The 21,652-nt window shown below is 38.7% G+C and overlaps 3 protein-coding genes across 13 annotated transcripts in view; 1 reads left to right on the plus strand and 2 right to left on the minus strand.

Annotated features, from left to right (window-relative positions):
- LOC128878305 (collagen alpha-1(I) chain-like) overlaps positions 1-1,267 on the minus strand; it is a 13,288-nt gene extending 12,021 nt beyond the window's left edge. For 4 of the 8 annotated variants that reach the window (XM_054126413.1, XM_054126415.1, XM_054126409.1 and 1 more), the window contains exon 1: positions 782-1,265. In XM_054126413.1, coding sequence (XP_053982388.1) covers positions 782-839 — 58 coding nt within the window. In that variant the 5' untranslated portion in view covers positions 840-1,265. Of the gene's footprint in view, positions 1-781 lie in introns of all 8 variants that reach the window. The other 4 variants (XM_054126416.1, XM_054126414.1, XM_054126411.1 and 1 more) reach the window with 3 other exon arrangements.
- A 5,369-nt stretch (positions 1,268-6,636) lies between these two features.
- Positions 6,637-15,360, plus strand: LOC128878059 (serrate RNA effector molecule homolog). 3 transcript variants are annotated; one of them, XM_054125887.1, is made up of 16 exons: positions 6,637-6,782; positions 7,250-7,394; positions 7,506-7,799; positions 8,013-8,207; positions 10,051-10,117; positions 10,232-10,479; positions 10,610-10,785; positions 10,865-10,996; positions 11,076-11,317; positions 11,421-11,561; positions 11,626-11,874; positions 11,966-12,136; positions 12,224-12,486; positions 12,729-13,004; positions 13,173-13,298; positions 14,935-15,360. In XM_054125887.1, exons 2-16 carry the CDS (start codon positions 7,273-7,275, stop codon positions 15,011-15,013), a joined length of 2,781 nt encoding a protein of 926 aa, XP_053981862.1. In that variant the 5' UTR covers positions 6,637-6,782; positions 7,250-7,272; the 3' UTR covers positions 15,014-15,360. The 3 variants fall into 3 exon arrangements, with proteins under 3 accessions (XP_053981862.1, XP_053981863.1, XP_053981864.1); XM_054125888.1 differs by having other exon boundaries at positions 7,509-7,799; XM_054125889.1 differs by lacking the exon at positions 14,935-15,360 and adding an exon at positions 13,497-14,386.
- Positions 15,361-15,805: 445 nt separating this feature from the next.
- The window catches only part of LOC128878060 (uncharacterized), a 45,542-nt gene continuing 39,695 nt past the window's right edge, over positions 15,806-21,652 (minus strand). Inside the window, exons 4-9 of one of the 2 annotated variants that reach the window (XM_054125890.1) lie at positions 19,952-20,384; positions 19,198-19,325; positions 18,423-18,542; positions 17,478-17,495; positions 16,498-16,645; positions 15,806-16,066 (exon numbers count right to left, since the gene is read on the minus strand). In XM_054125890.1, the coding sequence (XP_053981865.1) occupies positions 15,970-16,066; positions 16,498-16,645; positions 17,478-17,495; positions 18,423-18,542; positions 19,198-19,325; positions 19,952-20,384 (944 nt within the window). In that variant the 3' untranslated portion in view covers positions 15,806-15,969. The remainder of the gene's footprint in view (positions 16,067-16,497; positions 16,646-17,477; positions 17,496-18,422; positions 18,543-19,197; positions 19,326-19,951; positions 20,385-21,652) is intronic. The other variant, XM_054125891.1, reaches the window with a different exon arrangement.

Below are 21,652 nucleotides of genomic sequence, written 5' to 3' on the forward strand. Positions count from 1 at the left end.
CATTTTTGCAAAGGAAATTGTTGTTCAGAATCGTCTCAGCTACCCCCGAGTTTTGGGACACCCTGTATATTGGTATACAGGAAGTACTCAACAAAATAGATAAGGACGGCAAAACGGTAGTTCTAGCATGGGTTCCATCGCATGAGGATATTCGTGGAAATGTAATGGCCGATATTGAAGCGAAAATAGCAGCTACCCTTAAAACAGATAGCCAATCTATTCACAATACTTACTCGGACATCGTCTTGGACTGCAAAATGGAGAACATATAGAGCTAGCACAGTTCATAAAGCTATAGGAAGTTTTTTAACCGACTTCGAAAACGAGGAGGTTACTCAATTCGACATATATATATATATTTTTTTTTTATTATTATTATTTACAAACGAATCCAAAATTCGACCGAAGGCAGCAAATGGCAATAACACGAATCAGAAGTGGCCACAGCGAGTTTACTCACTCGCACCTACTCAACAGAAGCCAATCATTAAATTGTGACGAATGCAACAACCAAGTCACTATTAACCATATCATCCTTGACTGCCCTAAATACAACGAAATCAGGAGGAAGTTAAACATCCATAATAGTATCAGTGAAGCCAACTATTCTTTCAAATACCAGGACACCTTAGTAGAATTCTGCAAGACTGTTCGGTTCTTTAACAAAATGTAATAACTCTGTACTGTTTCTGTAAGTCGCTAATAACCCGTGATGTTGATGCGACGTTGAGCTTATTAAATAAGGAAAAAAAATAATAAGAAAGAAAAAAAAATGCGTTACCTGAACCAACGACGAGCGCTGCCGCGATCAAGATGAATATCGGTGACAGGATCATCATCCCTGCGACGATCTTCGTGCCTCGAACCGTTGCGAAGCGGGTCGTGGTCGAATACTTGTATATATAGGGATTCCCCCCAACGGTGAAAGGATCCACTAAACCGTCATCTCCGATTCGCGGAGACGTGTGCACGCGTCAGTCGCGGCGTGGGTGGCGATGAGGAGGTAACAATTGTTCGACTCTTTCTACCGGACACGATTCTCGCGACACTTGGCCAGCAAGCCGACTGGTTTCCAGTAGACGGGCTATTGTCACGTCTACGTCATCCAGCCTCAGGAGTTTCCCCGAGAGGAACGATTCGCGGCACGTTTCGCGCGAGGAGGAAGGAGGATCATGCAAATTGGAGCGTAGCCCCTGCCTGGCTTCCTTCGAATTTACGACGCCGGCAGCAGGATTGTTTGCCGCGACAGGCATAACGACGATAACGACATTCCTCACGAATGATCCTGGCCTCCGCCATTAGAGCTCGAGGGGACCGGAGAACGAAATTGCACCCAAGTTGAGCCTTCTTTACGAATTAATTCTAAATAAACAGACGCGAGCCATGATTCTTCGTTTCGCGCGATTGTTTTCTGCGTACTTTGAAGAGTTAGGAGAATATCTTTTTCATAATGAGAAAGGAGCATATTCGTGAATTTTTTGGGGGACGAATGAACAGTCTTCTAGTAATGTGTGCTCGATACGTCAAGACATATAAATAATACATACTCCGTAAGAACGCGAGGACTCTTGTGAAATCGATTCGCGAAACATTCGGAGGAGGACAGACGTAATGTTTTTGGTTTTTTTTTTTTAAATTAATGAGAACATTAAATTTTAACGTATTTAAAACAATACGTCTCTTGGTGCGTGTGTCGCAATTGTTGTGTTTAATAATATCTTAAATTAACAAAATTTAACAAATTAACAATTTCAGCCACTATGCCTGAGAGCGGGTTATCAAAAATTCAATACACAAACATTTTTTAATAACGTTAAATTATCTAACTGCTATCAGGTCGAATTTTTTAAAGAATAATTTTGCCTAAAATGGGAACGATCCGAACACATTTTAGCCCTGTAAAACCCCCATTAACAACACATGAAAAAAATTAAACTGATAAAAAAAAAATATTCGTGTGTAGAGTAATCTGTTAAAATTGAAACTTTTCACGTCGCCCAGTCTTTGTGTTAAAAATTCTTTAATATTTGGCCCTCTCCCTGGGGGGTCAGGATATTTTTATACGCTTTAGAGCAGGCCAGCAAGCTTTGGTTACTTCTGGCGATAGAAAAGAATGCATCGGACCAGTTTTGCTTGATTTCAAGGGGGACGTAATCCCATCTGAATAACCTCTTTCGCGGGTGACAGCATAAAAGAGAAGGTCAACTTCTTTTTCTTTTATTGAAATAGCGGACGATGAACTGTGGTTGAAGGTCAGTCAAGGTGATCGAAAGTCGACTACAATCGAAAGTACTTTCTTTGGAGGAACCGGTCGATCGTTATACTCGATACGCTTTAGGCACTCTTAATCGGAATGAAGGAGGGAATGAGTGAATGTAATAAGGTAATTCAAGTGACTCCATGCATTTTCTAAGAGCACCTGAGAGGACGGGGAATCATTGTGTAATAATACACGCTGATCGCAGAAATATTTATAGATTGTGCGGTTTGTTAACGGCGTTCCTTCAAACGTCGATATCCTGGACACGAGATCATATCGGAATTGGGAAAAGCCGTGTTCATTGTAACGTGTTTCTTGCGTTTTACTTGCGCGTTGTACTCGCGGCGCCGGGAGCGGATCCTCTAATGACGCATACGAGCAACAAACTTCTGGAAAAAAATCGCGAGACAATGTTATCGTTGATTGAATCTCGTTTGTCGACTCTTGGCAGGACGTTTTAATATAAGTTAAGAAGCTACCTACAATTGGACGTACGCGAAAATGAAAATTTGACTTTGGTAATATTCTTTAATTGTATTATAAATTATTTTGAAAAGCTCTATATAGTAATGACAGTTCGTGAAGAAGTCAGCGAAGAAATATTATCGAGTAATATTGAAAAACAACGCAAGAATTAATCTTCTTGTGTTAACACAAAAACAAAAAAAATTATACATGTCGAATTGAGTAACCTCTTCCTTTACGAAGTCGGTCAAAAATGGTAACCATCGAAATCAGAACAAGGGACTCTGCAGGAGATGACACGAAGGAAATTTCGTACATATCGAATTTTGGACAGAATTTTACAGTCTTATCATTTACTATCTACTTCCTTCACCTTATTGTTATTCTTATTGTCTCAGCGTCATATTGTATTTATTACTTTATATTTTATAAGTTTCACTGTCTTAAATCTACGATACAAAATATAGTAGTCTAATTATAATCCATGCATTTTTTAAAAATATACTCATGTAATTACATTATACCTATTACCTATGTATAATAACACGCGCCTACGAGATGACAACCGCACCGACAACACGCGTAGTATTGGTTGCCGCATAACAGGGGCATCGCTGCACCTACGAGACGGCAACTTAAATACTAATTTCTGAGAAATTTCTCAGTGCAGTAAGTCCAAAGCGCAGTGAGACGGATGCAAGTCGGGTTCGTCGTGACTCCCAGATGGGCTCAGGGTGTGGAGGACTGGTTCGGAGTCGTCGGTCGTCTTCCTCTTGAGTCCAGATCCAACAAGAGGAAACGGGACTGATTCAGTAAGTCCAGTTTCATGGTCGCGTCGTGTCGCGTTTTCTAATTAGCTTCCATTTAGTTCAAATAATTATTTGACAGAGTCAGACTTAGACTTTGGAAATCGAAGGGAATTTTCTTTTCCTTTGATTTTCATAGTCACGTACTTAGTATTAAGCTCGTCAACTCTATGTAGAGTATGCATCTACGTTGTATACTCTATGTAGAGAGAGATCGAAGGAACTTTGATTCCTTCTATCTCCGGGTCTCCAGTCGCAGCAACCTCCACGTGGTGAGACCTGGTAATCGGTATTATTCGTGACGAACAATACTTCTTTGCGAATAATAGCGAGCTAATGGCTGCACACCTTTCGACACCTCCTAACACCACCTTACATTTCCCTTTACTTTCCTTGCACATTTCTCTTTAATTTCCCTTCATTTCCTTATACATTTCCTGCTACATTTCCCTATAACTTCCCTTCATTTCCTTACACATTTTCTGGTACATTTCCCTATAATTTCCCTTCATTTCCTTACACATTTCCCTTTAATTTCCCTCTATTACCTTACGCATTTCCCTTTAATATTCCTCCATTTCCTGGTATATTTCCCTTTAATATCATTGCATTACCTTAATCATTTCCCTTTAATATTCCTCCATTTCCTGGTATATTTCCCTTTAATATTTCTCCATTTCCTGGTATATTTCACTTTAATTTCCCTCCATTACCTTACACGTTTCCCTTTAATATTCGTCCATTTTCTGGTACATTTCCCTATAATTTCTCCTCATTTCTGTGATATTTCTCTATAATTTCGCCTCATATCTGTCATATTTCCTGGTCTAACAATGTTGCAAGTTCAACAATGTTGCAAATCGCTTCTCTTCGAACTACAACAATGCTGCTGGTTCAACAATGTTGCAAATCGTTTTTCCCGGGACTACAACAATGTTGCAAGTTCACCAATAATGCAAATCGCTTCTCCCGGGACTACAACAATGTTGCAAATCGATTCCTGCAAAATTCAACAAAGTTGCAAGGTCAACAATGTTGCAAATCGCTTCTTTCGGGGTCGCAACAAAGTTGCAAGGTCAACAATGTTGCAAATCGCTTCTTCGGGGTCGCAACAATGTTGCAAAAAGATTCCTGCAAAATTCAACAATGTTGCAAATCGCTTCTCCCGGGACTACAACAATGTTGCAAATCGCTTCTCTTCGAACTACAATAATGCTGCTGCCTCAACAATGTTGCAAATCGTTTTTCCCGGGACTACAACAATGTTGCAAGTTCGCCAATAATGCAAATCGCTCCTCCCGGGACTACAACAATGTTGCAAATCGATTCCTGCAAAATTCAACAAAGTTGCAGGTTCAACAATGTTGCAAATCGCTTCTCCCGGGACCACAACAATGTTGCAAATCGATTCCTGCAAAATCCAACAATGTTGCAAGATCAACAATGTTGCAAAGCACTTCTCCCTGGACTACAACAATGTTGCAAATCGATTCCTGCAAAATTCAACAAAGTTGCAAGTACAACAATGTTGCAAATCACTTCTCCCGTGACTGCAACAATGTTGCAAGTTCAACAATTTTTGCAAATCGCTTCTCCCGGGACTACAACAATGTTGCAAATCGCTCCTCTCAGAACTACAACAATGATGCAAGTAATGGTTAATATTGTTATAGTTAATGTGTAAGGTAATGGAGGGAAATTAAAGGAAACCATACCATTATACCAGGAAATGGAGAAATATTAAAGGGAAATATACCAGGAAATGGAGGATATTAAAGGAAAATGATTAAGGTAATGCAGGGAAATTAAAGGGAAATATACCAGGAAATGGAGGGAAACTAAAGGGAAATGTACCAGGAAATGGAGGAATATTAAAGGGAAATGCGTAAGGTAATGGAGGGAAATTAAAGGGAAATGTGTAAGGAAATGAAGGGAAGTTATAGGGAAATGTAGCAGGAAATGTGTAAGGAAATGAAGGGAAATTAAAGAGAAATGTGCAAGGAAATGAAAGGAAAGTAAAGGGAAATGTAAGGTGGTGTTAGGAGGTGTCGAAAGGTGTGCAGCCATTAGCTCGCTATTATTCGCAACGAAGTATTGTTCGTCACGAATAATACCGATTACCAGGTCTCACCACGTGGAGGTTGCTGCGACTGGAGACCCGGAGATAGAAGGAATCAAAGTTCCTTCGATCTCTCTCTACATAGAGTATACAACGTAGATGCATACTCTACATAGAGTTGACGAGCTTAATACTAAGTACGTAACTATGAAAATCAAAGGGAAAGAAAATTCCTTTCGATTTCCAAAGTCTAAGTCTGACTCTGTCAAATAATTATTTGAACTAAATGGAAGCTAATTAGAAAACGCGACACGACGCGACCATGAAACTGGACTTACTGAGTCAGTCCCGTTTCCTCTTGTTGGATCTGGACTCGAGAGGAAGACGACCGACGACTCCGAACCAGTCCTCCACACCCTGAACCCATCTGGGAGTCACGACGAACCCGACTTGCATCCGTCTCACTGCGCTTTGGACTTACTGCACCGAGAAATTTCTCAGAAATTAGTATTTAAGTTGCCGTCTCGTAGGTGCAGCGATGCCCCTGTTATGCGGCAACCAATACTACGCGTGTTGTCGGTGCGTTTGTCATCTCATAGGCGCGTGTTATTACACATAGGTAATAGGTATAATGTAATTGCATGAGTATATTTTTAAAAAATGCATGGATTATAATTAGACTACTATATTTTGTATCGTAGATTTAAGACAGTGAAACTTATAAAGTATAAAGTAATAAATACAATATGACGCTTAGACAATAAGAATAACAATAAGGTGAAGGAGATAGATACTAATAAATGATAAGACTATAAGTCAAATGTAAACAACAGGACCAATAGGTACAACACTAATGTAATGATGATATTATGTTCTCAATAAACTATTACAAACTCAAACTCGAAACACTGTTTTCCAAATCACAGTGCAAGTTGCAAGATGCCAAAGTAGCATTTGATTATCACGGTACACTCTCTAACGTCCACCGATCAAATGCTATCTCTCTCAACAGAGAAACTCTGCACTGCTTCGTAGAGGGAGCGTGCGTTCCAGTAATTAGTATAGTTCAATGCTGACGCTGCACCTACCGAGAGGGCACTTTTGTGACGCACGGTAACGGGCACTAACGGGTGGTGTACAGTGGTGAAAATCGTCTACGGTGTAATTTTCATTTCGTTTAACGCTGAGCTAGGTGAGCATTTTTCATTTTTTCCCATCGCATTTTGTGAAAGCATTTAGCGCGCGCATACTTCTTGCTAAATAATCATGCTTTTCCAAACTAACCAAACGCAAGTAACTCCAACATTCTGCAAGCTATATTCGCGCGTTATTCGAATATTTCGTTCTAAAATAATTAATAATCTCAGTCATTACGTTTCTCGTAAGCACGTATTACTTTTTAAACTGCGCTTTCGATGAAGAACGGTTGGAAGCACTTATGAGTGGCATTATAGAAAATGCATGTTCCAATTGCCTACTTAACCCCTTCCTGGTATAAAACGATTCGGAGCCCAGTAGCTTATGGATAATTGAAACGTGCTTTCTATTTCTCTGCTTCTATATTTCTTAAGACGAACAGAAAAAGTAAATACAACGTAGATCTCACGAATAAACCTGTTTCACAACCTAACTCAAATTTTTGTTCATAATGAGTTACAGATTTGGCATTATAATTTTACACTATGGGGGACTCTGACGATGAGTACGATAGAAAAAGAAGAGACAAATTTAGAGGAGAGAGAACAGAGTCGTATTCCAGAGAGGGTCGTAGAGATGATCGGAGACGAGACGATTGGGTTGACAGGTAACTATCAAACGCATGAACCTTTAAAGCTTATTTAAATCACTGAAAAGTTCTGTGTGTTTATGCAGATAGAACATATTTTATGAGAACTGGCTGCTGTAACTGTAACAGTAGGAATTATTTTAGAGAGTGGTCCAGTCGCCCTAGACAACGCCCAGACTACAGGGAGTATCGTGGTGGTGGAGGTGGCGGACGAGATAGATATAGTCCAGCAAGATCACAAGAAATGGCACCTCCGATGAAAAGAATGAGAACCGATTGGGACGATCGACCAAGATATGGACACGATTATTACGGTGGTGGTGGTGGTGGTGGTGGTGGTGGTGCCGCTTCCTGGGGACCGGACCACTATGGGCCACCCCATCATGGCAATCATCACTATGGAAACCATGGTAACAGTAGCAGGTTAGTATTTCATATGTCATTTTTATAATGATCTTCTTTTTTCTGATATTTTGTTTTGGATTTACAAACAACGTCGTTATGAAAAAGAGAGGCTGTATTGTAAACATGCAAAAAAGGAGTAGATTCACTCCAAGATTGTTGGCCCGCTTGAGGTAGTGCTCGTACAATTCGCATTTGTTAACCATCTGTTACGCTGTTTCGAATTCTGTGCAGTCGAGAGGTGGCTGGCAACTTCAGCAATTCCAATATCGAAACCCAACCGCCAATGATGACATTCAAAGCGTTCCTCGGTACCCAAGAAGATACGATCACTGATGAAGAAGCTATTAAACGCTATAACGAATACAAACTGGAATTCAGGAGGCAACAATTGAATGAGTTCTTCGTTGCTCACAAGGATGAGGAATGGTATATGTCGTTTTGTTTTTCTAAGTGATTCCTGATATAACGTGAAGCTCAGTCGTACTTGAATGTGGATCTAAGAAAAATTAATTTCTACAGTGGTTTAACACACGTCTCATCTACTAAAACACTAAATTTTGTAACTAAAATTCGTATACATAGAACCGTATTTCGTGTTCATTGTGCTTACCGTGCTTATCCCACTGTAGGAAATAATCTTCCAGTCCCAACGGAATTATGAAATTCTGTCCAGGTATGTGCAGCAACTCATGGAAGTAATTCTGCTCCCTCAACTACTGATTTTAGATGGTTAATACTTTTTTTAGGATACTTATTATTATTTAAGAAGCAGACTTTTGATTGATGTAAACTTTATTGAGAGATAGCAATTCTTGGAATTCAAATATCAGAAAATAGAATAAAAGTAGGAGTTATAAAACTAATTGTAGTATAAAAATTGTGTTTAAATATAATGCAATCTCATTTAAGGCAATCAAATATTTAATAGTAAAATATTTAATATTAGCTGTATTAAATTACTTATCAAAAATGTCCATTTATTACAGTGTATATATTTATCCATGAGCATCGTATAATAATTATCCTAAAAATATATTAATCATCTAATGTCAGCAGCTAAGGAAGCACGAATATTTCTACGATTCACTGTATGTACAGAGTGCATATGTACGTTTGACAGAAGACTGTTAGGGTATAGTGGCTTTATAATTTTTGCTAAATTGCAGACACAATTTTATCGGTAATTTCAAGCCAATATGACCAGCTCTGTCTATCCCTACAGCGTACAGCCAGCAACGCCTTATGTCATGGGCACAGGTCACCTCGCACGTTTATTTTTTCGTACGATATTTTATGCATACCGCGTCTCGCGCAACGCAGAAGAATCGAGGTGTCTATTAGGTAGTTAAACAAAAATGCGAGCTGGGCGCGCAAAGCCCAAAAAACCTGCTCGCGATAGGCCGCGTTCTAAACCCGTTTAATTATTATTCACATTCGAAAGAATACGCTATCGTTGCAATAGACCTCTGAGTCGACGAGAAAACTGAATGCGAGTAAAAATATCAGACCTACAGGTGAGGCCTCATTCTGTAACCGACAATGTTGACAGTAAAACTGATAATCTTTGTAAATAATCGTCTCAAGAAAAGAGGATACACGTTTAACATTAATCACGAGGAATGATTCGCTCTAAATACGGATGGGAAACAACCGTTTTTACATTTTATATTTTATCCAACGCTAGTCGCAACGGATCTGTCGATCGCTATTGTACAACCCTTGGCAAAAAGTTTTTAACCAAACGCGATAGCGCGAAGCTAAACAGAAAGCAATTGCAGTTATTTTTGCAACGAATGAGGACTTATTTTCAGACCTTCTATCAACCAAATATTTTGTTCTCTTGCTCTATCCTTTCCAATAATAAGTGAAGATTTTCATTATTTCGTTACTATTAGTTTCACGTAGCATTCGTATTTAATAGCATTTTGTACCGTTAAGATACAATTGTTTCCATTTAGTTTCGCGCTGTGTCCGATCGGAAACTGTTCGTCAAGGGTTGTATAAATATATTTCTGAACTCGAGTTCATTCACGACCTCGAGAGGTTTTAATTGAGAAGCACGAGTTGTGCCTGTACAAATAGATATGTATAATCACGGTATAAAATTGTATTGGGAAGTTATCAGAAATATCGATAATTTTCTATGTAATGCGACTTTTCCAAACGTAACGAACGATAAATCCACAAATTGTACGTCTGTTTGCTTTTCTATCGACGAGAGCCTTCTTCTCGGTCCGACGCTAATACCGAATTTTCTGTCGATCGTCAGGTTCAAAATAAAATACCACCCGGAAGAATCAGTGAAGAGAAAAGATGAGCAAGTGTCAGCACTAAAGGTACTGATTATTTGTGTAATATTTTCTCTAGACTAGTACTCAAGGAATGAGTTATAAATCTTATACATATCTACTGTATGAGACTCAAATCCTTAAGGCTCGTTCATTCTACAGAAACGGGTTGAAGTTTTTTTGGAAATGCTCGAAATGGAAGAGATAGACAAAGTTTCGGTAGACGCTGATCAAGCTGACGCCCTCCTACATTTGTTAGACGCAGTAGTCATTAAATTAGAGGGCGGTACCGAGGAGGATTTACAAGTTTTGGACGTGAAACCAACGAATCCAATTTTATCGAAGGACACAACTAGAGATAAAGAGGATACAAAAAATAAAGCTTCAACTGAAAAGAAACTTGAGAACAGGTGTGGTTTGATGCTTTTTATTAAAGAAACATTTTTCGTGAAATGTTGAAAATCGTCGATGTAGAGTTTAGTTGATTAACAATTTCTTAATTGAGCTGTATTGTATAGTTTATTTAACCGTATTTAACAGTGACGCAAATAAAACGGACGAGACTTCGCGCACAGAGAAAACGTTTAAGAATGGAGAAAGCGTGGAGACCGAAATGAAAAGCGCAGAAAAAGATGAAAATGGCTCCGTGGAGGAGGCTGAAAAACCTGAAGACAGTATAGAAGATGCGAAAAAGGAAGACGATGTAGAGGAGACAGGTATTTCATTTCGTTCGTTGAATATCGACCAATTCTTTTCGTTATTTTGCCATTCGTAAGTTTGATCGTGGTTTAATAGGTAAGACGGAGGAAGTTAACACTAAAAAGAGGAAACGCACTGACAGCAACAGTAGCAGCAGCAGCAGCAGCAGTAGTAGTAGTTCGTCTGGCAGCGACAGCAATAAACCTGACACGCCAAAAGAAGAAACAAGTAAGAAGAAACAAACTTCTATGAAACAGTAAATTTCGATAAAATTGTAGTTCTACAATTCAACGATGTTTTTTTCCAGCTGTTACTGAGAAAACAGATGCCAGTAACGAGAACGAAGAAGCGCGAGATGCCAAAGAAAAGGACCAGGAGGCTAAAACCGATGGTGAATTACCAGAACCTAAAAAGTCTACGATGGAACCAGAAGCTGTGATCGATCTGGCCAGCGAAGACAAGGAGAAAGAACCTAGAGCCTTGCACAGAACTAGTAGCATCTTCCTTCGTAACTTGGCACCCACCATCACGAAAGCTGAAGTCGAGGCGGTTAGTAGTTATATGTCATACTGAAATAAATATACGAAGTGGTTAGTGAGAGATATTTTGAGCATTGTATTCGAATAAATTTACCAACAAATTGTATGAACAGATGTGCAAACGCTTCCCTGGATTTCTACGAGTTGCAATAGCAGATCCCCAGCCAGAAAGAAGATGGTTCAGAAGAGGATGGGTGTCTTTCGAGAGACAAGTGAACATAAAAGAGATATGCTGGAGTTTGAACAATATTCGGGTAAGTTAACTATTTACGTTGCACGTTACTGAGATATTAAATGTTTATATTTCAATGCTTTCAGCTTCGGGATTGTGAGCTGGGTGCCATAGTAAATCGGGACCTCTCGCGTCGCATCCGTACAGTGAACGGTTTGACGTCCCACAAACAGATAGTTCGACATGACATCAAACTGAGCGCCAAGATCGTTCACAACTTGGACAACAGGGTCGGTCTGTGGAACGAAGATAAGAAGGATGACCATGTGTCCAAGAAAGATGAAGACAATAAAGAGAACAGAAGCACACAAAGTGCTCGCGACGTCGAGCAAGCGGTAAGAAGCGCATTTGAATATATACTTTATTTATATCGATAATAAATATTTGAATTAGGCAAAGGTCCTTTACTACTGTATGTTTCCGCAGGCGTTTGGATTGTCCTCCAAGAATCCAGTATTGAAGAACATAACTGACTACCTGATAGAGGAAGCGTCAGCCGAGGAAGAAGAATTATTAGGAATGTCCGGTGATCAAGAAGAAGGACAACTTGGAGGCGACGGAGATGGTCCGATTGAAAGAGACCCAACCCTCGTCAAGGTATAAATTTCTTATAACCTTAAAAGAGTTATATACGAATTATTTAAAGTATTGATTCGATTTCGGAATTTTTGTTTCTGTCTATAGGTTTTGGACAGATTGATTCTCTATCTACGTATAGTTCACTCAGTCGACTACTACAACCACTGCGAGTATCCAAACGAAGACGAAATGCCCAACAGATGCGGTATAATGCACGTCAGAGGATCCCCTCCGACCGCCAAGGTGTCTAGTACAGAATTATCGGAGTACTGTCGCAGCTTTGAGAGCAAAATGTCTGCTTTTCTGCAGCCAGTTGCTACTCTATCTCAGGAAGAATTTGATAAACTAGGCGCTAAAAATGCTGAAGCGTATCCTTTTTATGCGTAGAGTACATTATTACATAAAGATATAATGGGTAGAGAATTGAGTGGTGCTACTTAATTGTTAGCATCAGGAATGAGATATCGCTATAAACTTGGATGTTTTGTCATCAAGAATGCTGAGTATAAGTTGAAAATTAGTTTTATTTTTTACCACTGGTTTTTCCTACTCTTTATTTGGTTGAGTGGATTCGTCTGAAAGTACTTAAGCTCCTTAACTCCCGGATCAGTGAGGTGGAAAAATTCGTTCAAGCCAATACCCAGGAGTTGTCAAAAGATAAATGGTTGTGCCCGCTCAGCGGAAAGAAGTTCAAAGGACCAGATTTCATCCGAAAACATATTTTCAACAAACATGCTGAAAAGGTTGCTGAGGTAAAGGCGGAGGCGGAATACTTCAACAACTATCTGAAGGACCCGAAGAGGCCACAGCTTCCTGAGCATCCTGGGAACAAGGCACCGCCCAGAGAAGGCATACGCGAGGGATTCAATCCCTACGGTTGCTCTACGTAAGTCTTCAAACGTGTAGCTGGGCAAGTTCAATATGAAATGCGAAAAATTTTATTAAATATCAATGTTTAATCCTTATTCAAACGATATGCTACTTAGCTAATTATTATTTTTTATTATTTACCATCCCCTACCAGGCATATACTGAAATTGTTTTAATGATACAGGTTTGGAAGTTATGGCGGAAGCGGTTACGGTGGTAGCAGAGGAGGGTACGGGTCGAGCTATGGCGGAGGATTCGGCGGAGGTTTTGGAATGCCGCGTCCCAGTCGTGGTGGTTTCAATAGAGGACGGTAAGACTACCTTTTTCTTGATTTCTAGTACATGCTTTCGCCATCTTCTTCGAGATCTGCGACACATGACATAGATAGTGTCAAAGGTTCCTGGGATATGTAGTTAAAGAAAAACCAGCTTAGAATGGTCAGAGTCGCGTTTCAAAATTGTTCTTCCATTCGACGCATTGAACGTGGTGTCATACCGCTGTTTTACAGGGCTGCTCCGGACTCAACCTCGAGGCCTCTTGTTAGTTATAATGACTTGGACCAGCTAGACATGGACATGTTCTAAGTTTTATCGAGCACACACGACTCTCGAGTCTTTTGTACGGGTTTAAAGGCAATGAACAAAATCCTCCGTGATATAGCAGATTTACATCTGGATTACGTAACACGCATGCGCATTAGGCCTGGGACTTCTCAATTCAATACTCGAATATATCAACATCGTTATTTAAACATCGCTGAGAATAAGTTTCCTTTTTTGGAAAAATTAGCCAAATACTTTTCAAATATTTCTGCTACTTCCACGGAAGTTTTTTCTACAATTGAAAATGTAACGAGTACTAAAACAAACTGATCACGGCTAAAAACATTTAAACAGGTTAGTTTGACATTACTACAATACAAATGTTATACGGTATATCGTTGATAACATGTGACGAATGGCAATAAATAATTTAAAGAAGAAAGGAAGAACTTAAAGCATTTAATTTATATACTTCATTAGTGCACAAAATATTCGATTATTCAAGTATTGAACCCGGCAAGTAGTCCCCAGCCTTAATGCACACAGTAGAGTGACAGCAAGTTGCCGATTACTCAACGTGATACAAAGTTTCAAAATTAAAAGAGAAAAAATTAAAACGAACGTGTTAACTAAAATTTAGCACATTTTTATCCTTGTTTAACATGGGGTAGAGTTGACGATCTATATATATATATATATAAAGAAAGAAATTATATATAATGCCATAACGTGTATTTTAGCATAAAAAAAGACATTTGGTGTCGCGTTTCCCGGTTAGAAAGCGATACGGAAAATCGGCAGATTCTGTAATCGTATGACAAAAGGAATAACAAATAAATATATTTGTTACTACTCATGTATGTACTTTTATTTTATATCCCATGTCTCCGTTTGAATTCCTATGTCCAGTTGGTCGTATGTCGCGCGTTATGTTTCATCGCTTTTAGTGCACCTGCCTCGATTCTCATCTTTCTACGATTGAACGTTTCAATTATTAAAACTTATTTTAGTCTTAGGACACGCTTATTTATATAATGTTTTTGGTTCGTAATATCAAAGCCTTATTCAATAACATTTCTACAATACTGATAAAATGATAAAACATTAATAAGAAAAAAAGACGTTTAAAATGTTGAATAATATACACAAAAATGAAAATAAAAATCTCACGTTTTTATATGCTTGTACTTGTATTGCTAAAATAAAAATTATTCTTTTTGGTCAGCGGTAACTGAATATATTTATAGTGAATTTATGGAACGTAGAAAAGAAAAAATAATCTGAAAGTGGAGATGTATTTTAGTTTTGTTATGTAATCTTTTTCAATCTAAAATGAGTTTTAATAGTTTAAGCTATTACTCCAGTAATTATTTCGGACGTTTTAATTGTTGTTCAACGTTACAGTGGCGGTGGAGGAGACTTCCGACCAGTCATTCATTATCGCGATCTCGACGCACCAAGAGAGCCGGACGAATTCTTATAAAACTCTAGGTACGCGTGGCTCGAGAATAGTGAGGATCCGAGGAGAACGCTTCTTTTCTCGAGTAAACGGAGACAAACTGTCGTTTTACGGCGAAATTAACATCGAAACCTGCGTACCAAATGTCTGTATATATTTATCGCACACAATAATCTGTCATTTAGATAAGAGACTACGCAGAGTTTCGCCAAAAACTCGATATATCACGTATACCCACGAATAACAATTGGGTTCAAGACTCAATTTCGTGAACACTTTGCATAAATAGATTTGTATTGATGCATTATTTATAAATTTGCTATGATCAAATGGTTGACTACATAACTTTTTAAGAAATTAAACAGATTTTAATCGAATTATTTGTTCATAACAAATTTATGAACACAGTTGACACTAACTGGATTTCAGTCATATTTAAAACGATTGGGATCATCGCCATCATAAAAATTTAAAATCTCTTGTTTGGCTTAGATTTATACGCCCATCGCTACCCACGTAGAACTTTATACGAGGGAATCAGTTGTATACAAAAATACACATAGTTGAGTATACATAGTTCTTAGGTGTGTACAAACGCAAATAGATCTCTTGTTCGACGATACGATAAGAAATACCACTACATAGGTTATATATTATATATCACTTTATAGTATCTAAAAATAATATTCTGTTTGAACGTCTCGCGTTGCGTGGTAAGAATATCGGTATCTGTAATCGAAAACTATGATACACGCATCAATAAAAATATATACATATATATCGTTCCCTAATTGTATCCTGCGATTAAGTATATAATACCGCTTGTAAACGATTTATTACGCACCACTGCATATCTATACAGCACAGTTTTACATATACATAATTATATATTATATACATTAATTACATTCGTCTCTCTGTAAGAAAAATACTGTATACGCGGTGAACGACACCGACTCATTCAACGCGAGAGAATAAAATTAAGAAAATCGATCTTTGCAGTGCCTCTCATCGGTCCCGTCACCGCAGTCATCGATCCCGTTGCACTTCATCCCCTTCGCGATGCATCTACTGTTTCTGGGTAACAAAAAATGAAAGAAAAAGAGACACAACAATTAGTAAATTGGCTTTTTTTTTAAATGAAAGTAGAAAATCCTACTAATTGTATTTGGTAGAGCCCGATATCAACTTCAGATTACTGTTACTAGGTATATCTAAAGCCTTGTTAACTTAAATTGAGCATAGTAAGTACTAAAATAAAAGAAAAAGAGACACAACAATTAGTAAATTGGCTTTTTTTTAAAATGAAAATAGAAAATTCTACTAATTGTATTTGGTAGAGCCCGATATCAACTTCAGATTACTGTTACTAGGTATATCTAAAGCCTTGTTAACTTAAATTGAGCATAGTAAGTACTAAGTAGACAGCCGACAATATATGTAGTTAACAGCATATACTTAAGGATATTCTTGGAATGAATGTTTATAACAAAAGGGCACAAACTTACTGGCATGTGAATTCCTGCTTGTTGCACTTTCCTTGGCATCCGTGAGGCTCGTCAGATCCATCGACACAGTCTGATAAACCGTCGCAGAAACGAGCCTTCGATATGCACTGACCATCGCTGCAAGTGAACTCGTTTTCCAACGGACACGCTGGTGTCAAAACACAAAACAGTCCCCGTCGTAAGTAATCGACGCACGCGATCGATCAACGTTACAGCCGACAAGCGCGTGCACTTTCGACGTTGGAACACGTGCAGGCATTGATCAAGCGAGACGAGGTTAAGAGTTTTATATCGTCCGAAAGGTCGAGCAAAATCAAAACCGGCATTGTGCGCGTGCATAGGAACGAGATCAAAGAGATCGTTGTGCGTGCACGCATGGATAGTGCGGAAAACTTTCTCAAGCAGCAGGCAAGCTTAATCGCGATGATCAGGACCAGCTTTGCGTGGAAGCAAACGATTCATCGTGGCGCCTGTAACTAGGGGCGTTTTAGCAGGAAAGAAAAGGAGAATTATGAAAATTAATAAACTAAGAATCGTTATTTTTCTGATGCTACTATTTTGAGATTCGGTAATACTAACTTGGAAATTCATCACACTAAATGTTAATTGATTAATAGTATATCATTATTATAACGAACAAAAACATGGCAACTCTTTTGCACCCCCGATTGTGCAACGTTTGGTGATTGTAGCTTTCCATACAAACTGGTAGAGACTGATAAACCTATTAGCAAGCTGTTTACTATTGAAAGCAAATGATGTAATGAAATATATCTTGTTCAATACAAATTACTTTAAGCTTAGAAACTCTGATTATTTTTGTTTTTAATTTGCAATACGGACAGCATTTCAAGCGCATAGATTGGAAATTGCATCAGGCCGCTAGTGTCTCCAGCTCTTTGCCTAGCGATAATTGAGAGCAAGCGTGCGTGACGTGCGAAAATTAAATACGTTCCAAATGAACAGATATGTGTACTCACACCGACCAAGATTACGACCTACGAAGGAGAAAAGAAAACAAATACAAAAGTTGAGAAAGGCCTTCACCCATAGGGAGGAACAGAGAGATACGGATAGAGAGTCATGGTAGCTGATGGTATGCGAATAAAGGACTCTATCATGGGTTAATTGATCAATTCATTAATTGATTGAACATTCAACGATATATTCGTAATTACTAGACTGAGAATTTTATGCATTTATGGTGTGCAATAATGTAGCATACATACATGAAATGTACATAATGTATGCTGAATATATTCTACGATTATTATTAGGTTGTCCCGAAAGTTTCTTTCGCGAGTTGCACTCAATTATTTTATGCGGTCGTGTTTATATAAATAGACAATCAAATTTCATAGATATTCATGTTGCAACAGTAATGGAGCAAAATGAGTCGTGCACAATTCAGTAATGTAACATAAAACATAAAATATCGTCCATGTATTACTTATTAATAAAGCGAAAGAAACTTTTGGGACAACCTAATATAAACGATGCATGATGGATAGAATTATACAATTATTATAATAATACTGTTATTTCATTTTGCATAAGTGCACATTCCTTTTGATTCCGTTTAGTATGTGTTTATTATATTATATTATATATTGTATATGTTCTACAATTATTATAATAATACTGTTATTTCATTTTGCATAAGTACGCATTCCTTTTGATTACGTTTAGTATGTGTTTATTATATTATATTATATATTGTATATGTTCTACAATTATTATAATAATACTGTTATTTCATTTTGCATAAGTGCGCATTCCTTTTGATTACGTTTAGCACGTGTTCATTACATCACTTTGTATATACGCAGTCTAGTAACTACTTATACAAAGTCGATAATTCGCTAACCATCAGCTCACGCTTCTCGGGATGATCGGAATCGACGAGTCGCGAGACTGTGTCTTACCAAGAGTGCAATTAATCTCATCGGCCGCATCCCAGCAATCTATCTTGCCGTCGCATCTCTTTTCCAACGGGAGGCAGGAAGTCTCGTTACCGCACTGGAAATGCGTCTCCGGATCGCAGACTGCAACAAACGTGGCAACCGTGTTATCGCGCGTGATCTTCGTGCCGCTTCTCATGTACAGCGTTCGGTATAATTCCCGACGTAGGCATCGCGCATTGTCTTCGAACGAAAACAGATTGGCATTCGAGACTACAAAAACTTTGAGAGGTTACAGAGGTAGCCGGAACTAGAAAAAATTGTTACGCAAGTAGGGTACTCGCGGGCGCAAGTGGTCGGAACGGGCGTGGATTCTTGTTCTGCGAAGAATTGCAAGCGTTGACTAATGAAACATTGGAACATTATTTAATTTATGATACTAACAAGTACCGGAATTGTTTTAATTTTTGTAGTATGCAAGTAATTAATATGAACTCGATCATTTAAGCTACTGTAGGATAGTGTTATTAAACAAAGATTAAATCGTTCCAAAGAAGGTTCTTTGCTATTTAGTCGATACCGGCATTTAAAAGTTCTCTCTGTTTGAACTGTTTTCATAGACAAGAAACATTCCAAGAAAAGCGTCAGACACTGACACGCCAGACGCGCGGGGTCTTTACCCGGTGGATTACTCGGATTGTTATAGCAAAGGTAGCAAACTGTGAAGCCCTCGACGGTAAAGCCGATAACAGAAAGTTATAGGTCACGCAAAACTGGGCTAATGCAATATAATACATACCGCAATTGTACTCGTCCGAATGATCATAACAATTCATGTGCCCATCGCATCGTTTGGTTAGAGGGATGCATAACGTGTTCGAGCACGTCCACTCGTCGTCCAGGCAATAATGCTCGATCTCTACGCACCTATCGACAAAAAACACACGATTAAATAATTGAAAGAACAATTTTGATGTTGGGATCTAAGAAAACAATTGACGTTCATTTAGAAAAAATTCTGTTTGAACTTATACTTTGTTTTCCTTGAGGTATATGTATAGAAGGAAGCTTTTAACTTATCACTTTAATTAGTACCCTATCTAGAAAAAGCTTTGCATATTAGTGTGTATTAATCCTTTGCACCATGAGGTCACCTCTGGTGTGACACTATATGCAGTCTATAAAATAGGATCACAAATTTTTTTTTTTAAATTCTTTGAAGATATACGTTTGTACATAAAAGTCTGGTATTATACACTTCGTATCATAGTGCAAAGTGTTATTACAGATTGATATTAACTTGTGCATACTATTGGAAGGCATATTAAAAATCCTATCTATTTCCCTAGATTGAGCATTGCAATTAGACAACCAACAACACAGACAATCAACTGTGATAGGTAGACATTTGAATCAAAAACATCTATAAATCTGTTCTCATGGGGCAAATAGTTTAGAACTCTTACAACAAAAGTTCCAAGGCAACAGTTGCTTCAGGACTTATACTAGAAAAGTTTTATAGGATAACTGAAACATTGTTCCTATGTATTGACCTAAAAGCGTCCACGTCGAGACGATGGCACTTCTGTTTGTTGACAACGCAGAAGCCAGCGCAACCAGTTGGATCCTCGATATCGAGACGGATCCTGCAAACGGGCACCTCTTCGTCCACGAGAGCTACACACACTTCATCGTGTAAACAGTCGTCGCAATATCGGGTGGAGTTGACGTTCAGTGGACTCGTCGTTTCCGTTTCCGCTTCTGAAACTGGCGGAGTGGCACTCTGCGGAAATGATTGGTCGTTGCTTAAAAGGATGCTTGCGATCAAGGTGCTGCTCATCGGTGTCGTCGATGCTGCAGCCGAAGTGCCGTTCTGATTGCTGCCAGTGGCGTTTGAGAGAAACATTCCTGCTGATAGAGTATCATTGTGCGATGAGCTTTTCGTTAACTTCAAGTACTGTTGGATCATCTGCAGCTTCTCGGGCTCTGAAATCAGTCGATTGATGAATCTCCTGTTATACATTCGAAAAGCACGAAATTCAAGTAACGTGTTTGTATCATTTCCTTGAACTGAAAATTTAAACTGAGGACATTTATTCGATGAAATGAATAATAGAGGAAGACATTTTTCTCTATTCAACAGTTTCTTTCGCATTTCCCATTGATTGTATGGTGCCCTAGAAGGTCGCGTCCTCTACTTTGATGAGACACGTGATAAAGAATTTAAATCGAACATGAAAACCACGAGTCAAACACGTCGTATAAGGTGCACAAGGCACTCTATACCTGACTATGGATACCTTGAGTAAATCGTAGTAAACCTTCAAAAGGCCTATTTACACATATCCGTAACGTGTCAGTTCCGTATCCGTACCGTATCAAGAACGTCACGGAGCGGTGTCGGACGTGTGTGAACATGCTCATTCAAAAACAACAGAAGAATATTTAAAATCACTGACGCTGATGGAACATTACGTAACTGAACGGATACGGAACTGATACGTTACGGATATGTGTAAATAGACCTAAATCCTCACGCCTCAACCGTATCATACAACTCAACTATTGTACTATTGCATTAAAATAACTCATAAATGTACGAATATATATTTCCTCCTGTCATTATGAATATCAAAATTGATCCTAGTGCGTCGTTCGCGGAGTTTAGTCAAAGAATGACCGAGTCACGGCGTGTCGAAGTTTGCTGGCTACAAATAACTCGTTGCTCGGAAAATAAACGGTCAACGCCTCCTGCCATTTCTCATCATACACGTATTACACGTACCCAACGTGCTTCCTGGCCGACCGCGTCTTAAGTCGATCGGTCCATCGAACACGAGCACGCCGAAGAAACCGCACTGTTGACCCAGCGGTTAAATTCATCTCGTTGCTGCAATTACTTCGCTTCGACGAATTAAACCTCGGCGAGTCGTTCGTGATCGTCGACTGGACGCTGGCGTGGACCGTTCATGCTTGCTTAATTGCTCAAAGACGCGAGTAAGCGAACGAACGTGAATCGCGATCGTCGCGCTGGTGGCATATTTATACCTACGTACGTATGCATGAATGTGTGAGACAGCACGCGCAACGCAGAGTAAACATGGAAAATAATGCGCGATTTTCGTATAATCATGCTCGACAAGAAACATTGTACGATGAAGTATTCTTGAAGTGATTATACTGATTTTACTACTTGTTTGTAACTAGTTTAAGTAGAAATAGTTACGTGTTACTTGTTTATATAATAAATTGAT

The sequence above is a fragment of the Hylaeus volcanicus genome, chromosome 6 (genome assembly GCF_026283585.1).
Source record: "Hylaeus volcanicus isolate JK05 chromosome 6, UHH_iyHylVolc1.0_haploid, whole genome shotgun sequence".
Classification (NCBI taxonomy): Eukaryota; Metazoa; Arthropoda; class Insecta; order Hymenoptera; family Colletidae; genus Hylaeus; species Hylaeus volcanicus.

What these genes read in the sequence shown, in the direction of transcription:
- LOC128878059 (XM_054125887.1), top strand. Translation starts at nt 7,273, where the DNA reads ATGGGGGACTCTGACGATGAGTACGATAGAAAAAGAAGAGACAAATTT. An exon ending in AGACGATGTAGAGGAGACAG is followed by an intron (nt 10,786 to 10,864) that starts GTATTTCATTTC and finishes GTGGTTTAATAG; the next exon opens with GTAAGACGGAGGAAGTTAAC. An exon ending in CTCGCGACGTCGAGCAAGCG is followed by an intron (nt 11,875 to 11,965) that starts GTAAGAAGCGCA and finishes ATGTTTCCGCAG; the next exon opens with GCGTTTGGATTGTCCTCCAA.